Consider the following 10,000-nt stretch of genomic DNA (forward strand, 5'->3'; position numbering starts at 1 on the left):
GTCTCACTCTGACCCCAGTTTCCTCGACGGGTGGCTTGCAGCACCTGGGCCTTATCCTTCACATCTTCAGTCTCCTTGGACACACCCGTTGTCCTGCTGTGCTTTAGTTCCTTCATGGAGAAGAGCGTTTCCTCATAGTCCTCAAAGAACTCGTGGGTGGCACAGAGAAGGCACTGAGGTGGCTCTGACTCTGTGGGCCGCAGGTGGCAGTCAATGGCCAGGTCCAGCATGGATGTCAACTCAACAGTGAGAAGGTGCTTGATGCCATTGATCATGTCCGACCTCTGCTCCTTCATCTTGTCATTCTCTGCATTCAAAACCCGCTGCATGTGCACTTTGGATTGTACTGGATAAAGAAGACATTTGTGCTCCTCAAACCTTGAATAGGAAGAAAGCATTTCATCTCGCACCTCTTGTACAAAGTCATTGTCAAAAGACTGCAATGCCCCTAGCCACCAATCGATATTTGAGTTATATCGACTTTTAAGTTCATCAACTGATTCTGTATTGGTGGTGCACTCTTCATTGGCTGTGGTAACTTGCTGGGGATGGTGCTGCAGGTAGCGCTTGCGAATTGCCTCAGCTTGCTCCCTGAGCGTACTGTCCCTGAGGGTGGGAGCCACTCCCTGGTGATCGGACTCGATGAGCTCTGCCAAGTTGTGGAGGGTGTGAAGACGCTGTAACGAGTCAGTCTTGATGGTGCTATGCTCCTCGATGGAGTGGAGGACTCCTCTGTACACATTGACGGCGTCTACCCACTCCTCCTTGATGATGTGTACTCCAGCCAGGCCGTTCATTGAGGCGACAAGTAAGCGGTGAGCTTCCTCGGCTTCCAGCTTGGTCTTCTTGATTAGGTTGTCAAGAAGCATTTCCATTGTCATTGTCTTGCGGTTTATGGACATGAACTGGCCTTTCACAACCTGTGGGTGGAAAAGAGATGAAAGACTAAGAAGAGCAAATCTCAATAACAAATGCCTCTGTCATTTAAAACTGAAAGCACAAGCTCAAACATTAGGATAATGTTCAAATTATTATAATTTATTGATCTGTTGACTACACAGACCATAGAAGAATGTATAAATGGCTGAATCTAGGTGTTCAGGATGTCCCATTCAGACTAAAGGCTTACCTGAGGATGATTACAAGCCTGACGCAGCTTGAGCAGAGGGTGGAGGAGGGAGCTCAGGGTTTGGCGGTCTAGGTCACTCAGCTTGGTCTTGGGGTCTGAGAACTTTTTCAATCTCTGCTGTGCGTCGTATGAACACTCGGCATGCAACCGCTGATAGAAGTGCTCCTCCACACGCGTGAAGGTCAGCCAGTGGATCTGCAGAAGGTTGGTTTGGGTTATATAAGTAATACAAACAACCAAAGTGAAATTAGTTACCTTTTATATATTCTCAAAATCCTTGTTCCGAACAGAATATAAAAATCAGCAATAATAAAATAATAAATAAATAAGATAAAAGTCCTCTTGAAATCACAATTACCCTATCTCTTCTATTTGGGAAACAGATAAGAGAAGAGAAAAGAAGAAAAGAGAAGAGAAGAGAAGAGAAGAGAAAAGAGACGCAAAAGGAAAGAGAGAAAAAAAAATCAACAATAACAAACAAAAACACAACGCCCCTACCTCCTCCATCTGCTTGGGGATGTCGATCTGATGAATGACGTCCTTCTTGGCATTACGCCAGAGGTACTGTGACACCAGGTTGTGGAGGGGTTCCTTCTGGTGGTGGCAGTAGGGTACGTACAGACAGCGGTGCCACCACTGTGCCACGCCGTATGGATCTACACCGAGGAACATCAACAATCCCTAATCAAGATTGGCAGAGTGTATTCCAATTAGTTAGATTGGTGAAGGCTTTATATGAAAATAAAAATCAAATAAATAAAACATAAATAAATAAATAAATAAAAAATAATAATAAATAAAAAAAAGTATATATATAAAAAAATGACTAAAGACTAGTTTTTAATGTTTCCATGTTGATAAGGGGCTGATTTTCTCATTTGGGATTCCTACTTAAGTTTGTAGTTTTTACACTACTAATTAAAGAAAGAAAGTCACGCACAAACACACACACACATACACACAATAAAAAAAGAAAGAATGAAAGAAAATATTAAATACTAATTACAAACACAAACAGCAGAAAAATATAATAGTAATAATCAAAATACAAAAAAATACAAATGACTTGTCCATGAGATACAATGATAGAAGTAGTAGTAGTAGTAATGGCAGTGATAATAATAGTAGTAGTAGTAGTAATGGTGGTGAAGGAGGAGTAGGAGGAGTAGGAGGAGGAGGAGGAGGAGGAGGAGGAGGAGGAGGAGGAGGAGGAGGAGGTGGTGGTTGTGAAGGAGGAAGAGGAGGAGGAGGAGGAGGAGGAGGAGGAGGAGGAGGAGGAGGAGGAGGAGGAGGAGGAGGAGGAGGAGGAGGAGGAGGAGGAGGAGTAGGAGGAGAGGAGGAGGAGGTGGTGGTGAAGATGGTGATGATGATGGTGGTAGTGGTGAAGGTGGTGGTGAAGATGGTGATGGTGGTGGTGGTGAAGGAGGAGGAGGAGGAGGAGGAGGAGGATGAGGAGAAGGATGAGGATGATGAGGAGGAGGAGGATGATGAGGAGGATGAGGATGAGGAGGAGGATGAGGAGGAGGATGAGGAGGAGGATGAGGAGGTGGTGGTGATGGTTGTGAAGGAGGAGGAGGAGGAGGAGGAGGAGGAGGAGGAGGAGGAGGAGGTGGTGATGATGGTTGTATTGGTGGTGAAGGAGGAGGGTGGTGGAAGGTGGTGGTAATAATTTTAAAAAACATAATAATAATAATAACAACAATAACAACAATAATAATAATAATGATAATAATAATAATAATAACAATAATAATGATAACAATATTAATAATAATAATAATAATAATAATAATAATAATAATAATAACAATAATAATAACAATAACAATGATAATGATAATGATAATAATAATAGCAATAACAATAACAGTAAGAACAATAAAAGCAATGCAAACCATTACCAATAGATCCACTGAAAAAAACAAAAAAAATCATAATCTTCCTAATAATAACAAAAATACAAATAAATCATCGTTAAAGTGTCAACCATAACAAACGCATCGGCACGAATAACAGACACAGTAACAACAACAACAAAAAAAACCCTACACACCTGTACATCGTTAACACTCTTCTGGACAGGCGTTCCCGTGACACACCACCTGTTGATGGCTGCGAGTCGTAGTGCCATCTCGGCCGTTTTGGTGGTGGTGCACTCAACCATTTGTGCCTCGTCCAAACACACGCGCCACCACTCGACACAAGGGAGCGGCGAAGGAGTGGCCATGAAGCGCTTGGGGTGACGGAACCTGACGGAGAGAGAGCAAGACAGATGGAGGATGAGTGAACGTAAGATGAGAATGAAGGAATGAAGAATAAGGAGGAGGTAATGGGATGTAGGAGAGAGAGGCATGTTAGAGAGGCGTGTTAGCGAGAATAATGACAATAATTAATGATATGATATTTTCTAATATTGTAATAAATCTTATAATACTATAGCTATAAACATAAGAATAACAGTGAGTTACACCAAATAAATAATATCAGTTATCATAATGAAAATGACATTAATAATAATAGAATTCTTTTAATAACAATAAGTAACAGACACAAGACAAACACACACACACACACACACACACACACACACACACACACACACACACACACACACACACACACACACACACACAGGCCATAGACAACCCTCTCCTCTCCCTCTCCCTGCTCGTACCTCCGCCCCATCTCGCTGTTGCTGTGAGGTAGATCCACATAATTGAGTTCCTGCCGCAGTGTTTCATAAGTGGTGATGACGATGTCGAAGTTGCCCAGGAAGCGAGGCTGCATGTAGCCCTGGGTTGCCACGCCCTTGTACACTAGCATGCGCAGTGCCTTGTTCTTCAGATGCTTTATGATCTCATCCACCCACTTTTGACAGAAAGGAAGGTAATTTCAATTAAATAAAAACAGGAAAAAGATGGATGACTTGAAGGTGATTATGGAAGGGGGTGTATTAACTACTCTGTCAATAAGCTACAGACATAAAAGAAAAAAAGTAGAGTATAAAATGATAACAATTTAAAAAGTTCAGAAAAAAGGAGAAAAAGTGGGAGAAGGAATGTCACTTGAAGCATGCACTGAAGATGGAGTAAAGATTAAGGGAAAAGTAGAAAAAAATGAAGGTGATGAGAATAGTGAACATTAAGGGAAAGAGGGAAGGGAGGGAGGCAGAAGAGGAGAAGCAGGAGAGGGGGGAAAAAAAAAAAATTACAACGAGAAAGAAGAGAGAGAGAGAGAGAGAGAGAGAGAGAGAGAGAGAGAGAGAGAGAGAGAGAGAGAGAGAGAGAGAGAGAGAGAGAGAGAGAGAGAGAGAGAGAGAGGAAAGAAAACAAAGAAGAGAACTATAAGGAAAAGATGAAACAAGAAAGTTAACAACACAGAAGAAAAAGGACAGGGCAAAGAAAATGAAGACAAAACAAAAATGATAAAACGTCAATAAAATTAAGAATATTTTAATCTTTATTGATACAACTTAATGTGTATATATATAAATATATATATATATATATTTAATAAATACTCAGGAGACACTTCTTATTGTTGTCTTCCATAAAGCATAATTTATCCATATTAGTTCAAAAATTTGCACCTAATATCAGAAAAATATTTACCTGGTAACTAATTGATGATGGAGTAACAATGAGAGTTGCTTCGGACACAACTGGAGTCTCTTGTGTCCAGCAATGGGGGCAAATGTAGACACCTCTGTATGGGTCAGAAACATCGAACTGCACACACTCTGCATGCTGCCATAAGCTACACACGGAGCACTGCACACGGAACTTCTCATCCCGGTCTTCTGCTGTGGTGGAGCCACAGATGCACTCAAAGTAACTCTTCTGTTCCACTTTGAGGTCAAAGAAGCCCTGTATGGCTCGTTTAGACACAAAGCCCACTGCACTGTACTCGGCTATGCTGTTCTTGTACTGAGCTTGAAGCCTCTCTTTGAGGGACATCATGTGAAATGGGTCCTTCTTCTTCATCTTCAGGTATTTACGGAAGTCCTTATAAGAGCCTTCCTTTTTGTACTCTTTGGCTTTGCCTTCCCAGCACTCGCTGATTATCACTGACTCAATACTGGACCAGTGAGTGTCCTCACTAATTTCCTGTTCTGGATTGTACACAGGAGCCTTTTTCTTCTCTGGTGGTTTATAGTCATCCTCATCCTCGGAGTCCACGTCTGCATATGCCCCAGTCGATCTAGCTGCGCGCCTTTTGGGTCGACCGTTTCTGCTAGTTTCCTCCTCCTCTTTTTCTTCTTCCTTCTCTTCCACCTTCTTGGGAATGTGAACCTTGATGTGCCCCTGATGTTTCTTTGCTGCCCTTCCCTTGCCTCTCCTTGCAGGTGTTTCTTCCTTTTCTTCACTTGGGGACTTACTGCAACTGAGCTCTACATGGTGGCTGCTGTCAATGGCATTCTCCTCGTCCTCATTTTCCTCCTGGTGGAGCGTATACACATCGCTAGCAACGTCTTTCTTGGCCGATTTCCTCCTTCTGCTCTGCTCAATCCTCACTGGCTCCTGGTACTCTGGCTTGGGGACTTCTTTCCTTGGGTGGTTCAGTATGCACGAAAGTACTTCCACGGTTTTCCCTAAGCCCATTTCATCTGCTAGAATTCCTCCTGGGGAAGGAACCACAGCCAACGGTTTATCCTTCACTATGAAACCCCCATATTTGTTATAATACAACTCAGTACCATCCTCGCATTTAATCTCAGTAAACAAACAATGGATCTCCCCTTCATCCTTCTGTTTGTTATCTCCATAGTTTTCTTGATGCAGCATCCACTGAACAGCTGCCTTCTGATAGGGACGTAACTGAGGAATCAGGCTAGAGTGCTGCACGTCAAGGTCTACGTACTCAATTTTGTTGTGGTATTCTTTCACAGCTTTGTACAAGACCTCTGTGTCATGTTTCAGCTTCATTTCTCCAGTGAAAGAAAATGGTAGAATATTGAAAAAATGAGAGATTACTTTTCCCAAAGCATCACTGCACTGGACACTGTCACTTGCATACTTCAGACTTGTGAGTCCTGCCTTTTTAAAATAAATGTTCAGGGTCATTTCAGACATTACATCATCAAAATCACTCAACTCAAGATCAAAATACCTCTGCTTTGACACTCCCTCCCAAAGATCTATATCCAAAAGGCCATCTATCATGAAATATCGGAAGGCATTGGCTTTCTTTCTCTGCTTGGACTTCCCTGGTGATTCTTCCGAATTCCACTCAAAGTAAATTGCACTTTTGTCACATTCAACACTGACATATACCCAAAACTCATGGCTTGGTATCTGTAATATCTCCTCATACTTGACACCTCCTTTCAGTCTTAACTTCATGATTCCAAAGTGACAAAATCTCATGTCTTCTGATCGACGCACTGTCTCTTTCCCTGTCTTTTTCTTGGAGACTTTGGCATAAAATTGGCAGTCATTAAGTACATGGTTGAAGCTTCCATAATTGAGCCCATCCTTTGGCTCACGGTTCCTCCTCCTCTGCCTCTGTCTTGCATTATTCACCTCTCCAATAACAAACAAGTCATTGTTGTCTTCTTCCTCCCCTTCATCATCGTCTATCACCACCTCCTCCGGCATGTATTGCCCCATGAAAAACCCATGGTTCCTCAGTGCCGCATCCCCTATTGGATCTGGAACAAAATCCTCGTCCTCTTCGTCGTCATCGATGAGGTCATCATTTATAAGCAATGCAAGATCATTGTGGCCGTACTCCCTCTGTGGCGGATTGGGTGCATGATTGTGACCATCGTCATTATCCCTAGCTTGTTCATCGTTCACAGGTCCTGGGCCATCCAGGAGGTTCCACTGTGCCCTCCTCTGCTGCGCCTCATTCAGCTGCTGTGGTGCTGGCTTGTTCCGAACCATGGTTGCTGTCTCACCCTGTTGGTTGCTGTCTCAACCTGTTGGTTTTGGAAGAGGGATGAATATCTCAAGCTACTCTGACATTAATCAATCATAATCTGTCTTATTTCTTCCAGTCGATTTCTCTTCACAGAGGGAAGAGGGTCACTTTTTTATTTATGAAAGCCACTACAACATTTATAAAAAGCTACATCTCAATAACATCAAAATAAATCTCATTCATGGCTGTCCTGAATGCTATTCATTCTATATTCTGTTCCCTCAATGACAGTTTCAATCCAATACCTTCACAATTATCAAAAATAAACATATCTAATTGCTTATTATTAGTATATTTCTAAATTTGTAAATGACTTTAAAAGATTAACAAGAAATCAATTAATCATTTTAAAAAATTCCCTGAGTAAGTCTCACCTTAATAAATATTTCTTCTATATGAGAATAACTTTCTTTCTAGAAAGAGCTTATAATTTTCTTTTCTGGTATGCATTCCTTTACTAGCATGTACAACACATTATTACATTCATTAATCTTCATAATAATTAGTCTAACTGGATGCTTGACTATATGGGCTTCTCTTATTTTTAAAAAATTACATTAAGTTCTAGAGTATGAATCCCATTGTATAAAGCAAGTAGAAATAATTTAATTTAATCTCTGTACAAGCTTTGCCTTATATAGGTTATTTTTATTAATGGTAGCTAACAGTGTTCTTGTAAGTGATCATTGTGAACTTAACATTAGTTTTCCTCTATCCCAATATGATTCTGTTTTGAATGGTGATTAGAACTTATATTAGGAAATAAATTAAATTCCTGTATCAATATATCTTTTCATTACCTGTAACCTTTCTCAAATGGTAAATATCAGTGGGGAAATAAATATCAGTGAACTTCAAAACACTTTCAAATATATAATAATTTTTATTGCGACCTGAAAATCAAGTTACTTCACTGATAAATATGATAGCCAATTATAGGCTTAATTACATTTCAACAAGGCAATCATAACAACCAATTTATCTCCTTCACTGTCCTGAGCAGATGCTTTGACAACTTGGCATCAAAGTGAGTCACTTAGTCTCTTTGAATAATAAAAACTGCAGAAACCGAGGTGGCACTATTCAGTGGCAAATATGGAAGCAATTCAACTTCTCTCTTGCCAGAAAAAATATGAGTTATTTGTTTACTTGTCAAAACTGCTGGCGATTTGACAAGTAAGGAGTTAGATCCAGGGGATATAGACTATACAATAGTCTAAAACCCTATAAAAGAAGAAAGAAGAAGACAATTAATGAGGTTGATCTCTCAATTCCACGAACTGTTTACTATATAGGGGATAGCCATTAGGTTCGGGAATTTTACCTTTCGATGCCTTGTCAATTATTAAAATACAGCATTAGCAATAAGCACATGCACAATCATATGAATAATAATTTCCAGATAATCTATTTCCCCTTCTGCCTCACCCGTTTCGTTCTTAAGGACGAGGTCGTAAAAGATTCAACCGAAAATCGACATTTCTCTGACAAATAGCTCCGTCCATTGAAGACAAAACATATAAGAGGGAGAGCTCAACTGATATTATGCTAATTACATGCAAAAAAGGCTCATCACTTCCTCACCTCTTACACCGAGCATATCACAGTGGTACTATCTTCCCTCCTCTCATATACCACTTGCTCTAACATGGCTAATTGAAGAAAAAACGCATTTTTTCGCGTTCCTACTAAGCGTGTGTGAGCGTCAACAACAAACTGCTACGGCCATTCACAAGCGACTCTCAATGAGGCGAAGGTGTCTACGCCCCGAGTCAGAGTGAGACAATGTCTACGCTCATTTATCTATTTTCAAAAGGTTTATTTAGTCTCTTGGTGTTTTCCATATGAGCAGTGGCACGTCTGGCTTTGATGGATAAGGAACTTATGGATAAGAAATGTCTGCTTTTTTATTTCTTTAGCTTAATTCTCACGAGAAGCATTTTGTAGTAAAGATGTCTTCGTGCGATTTTCCCGAGGCCTTTGTTGTGAGGGAGGTTGCCTAACGTGATTGAGCGGCAACTTTTATTTTTTATAATCAATGACAGTATGATATGACACTTTCTGGCAGTGCAACACATCAGTCCAGAATTCGTTTATAGTTTATTTGGGTAAATTTACAAAGTTTCTCTCGCCTGTGGATAATGCGACATCAGCTTCACAAACACAAAGCGCTCGTTGACACACGCACGTACGCACAACACATACTCTTGCGTGAAATGTGCGCACTAAGTCGCGCGCGTTTTGTGTGTATGTGATTTTACACCCACGCACACACATGCGCACACACACACATGCGCACGCATGCACGTATGCACTCACGCACACACACACACACACACACGCACGTGAATAAGTATATATAAATATATACATATAGACACACAGAGAGACGTGTATATATATGTATTTATATGTGTGTGTGTATGTGTGTATTCATATGTATTTCTAGGAACACACACACACACACACACACACACACACACAAACATATATATATATATAGACACACACGCACTCACACATATGTATATATGTATATATATAGATAGATAGAGAATGTTGATTTTCGTGAGACGGAAGGAAGGTCCCCCCATTTACACCACTGGGAATAACTATTAGATCCAATATATACACCTAATAGTTCCGACAATACCCCACAGAGTCGAAAGTCGAAGTAAATCATACGGATAATTTGACCAATCCCGCCCTTATGAACACGGATTAGATTCACTGGCTCATGGAACCGCCTCGCATTAGTTATTCGCACGTACACGTTCATATTCAGGGTACAAGGCCTTACTACGAAAAAATATTCTGTACACTGGGTATTACATAAACCGAAAAGTCGATCGCTTCACTTATGAGTCACTGGACTCGATGATGAAGTGTCCGGATAGGAAATATTACACAAACAGTTGCGGTTCAGAGAAAGTGTTCGAGTTCTACAAG

The 10,000-nt window shown here is 40.8% G+C and overlaps 1 protein-coding gene across 1 annotated transcript in view; it reads right to left on the minus strand.

Moving 5' to 3' along the window:
* The window catches only part of LOC125026363 (E3 ubiquitin-protein ligase SHPRH-like), a 13,859-nt gene extending 5,087 nt beyond the window's left edge, over positions 1-8,772 (minus strand). Inside the window, 7 exon segments of the mRNA XM_047614765.1 lie at positions 1-920; positions 1,130-1,324; positions 1,628-1,810; positions 3,183-3,378; positions 3,804-3,997; positions 4,741-7,049; positions 8,636-8,772. The exon segment at positions 1-920 is cut by the window's left edge and continues 655 nt beyond it. Coding sequence (XP_047470721.1) covers positions 1-920; positions 1,130-1,324; positions 1,628-1,810; positions 3,183-3,378; positions 3,804-3,997; positions 4,741-7,014 — 3,962 coding nt within the window. The 5' untranslated portion in view covers positions 7,015-7,049; positions 8,636-8,772.
* Between the last annotated feature and the right edge of the window lie 1,228 nt (positions 8,773-10,000).

The sequence above is a fragment of the Penaeus chinensis genome, chromosome 1 (genome assembly GCF_019202785.1).
Source record: "Penaeus chinensis breed Huanghai No. 1 chromosome 1, ASM1920278v2, whole genome shotgun sequence".
Classification (NCBI taxonomy): domain Eukaryota; kingdom Metazoa; phylum Arthropoda; class Malacostraca; order Decapoda; family Penaeidae; genus Penaeus; species Penaeus chinensis.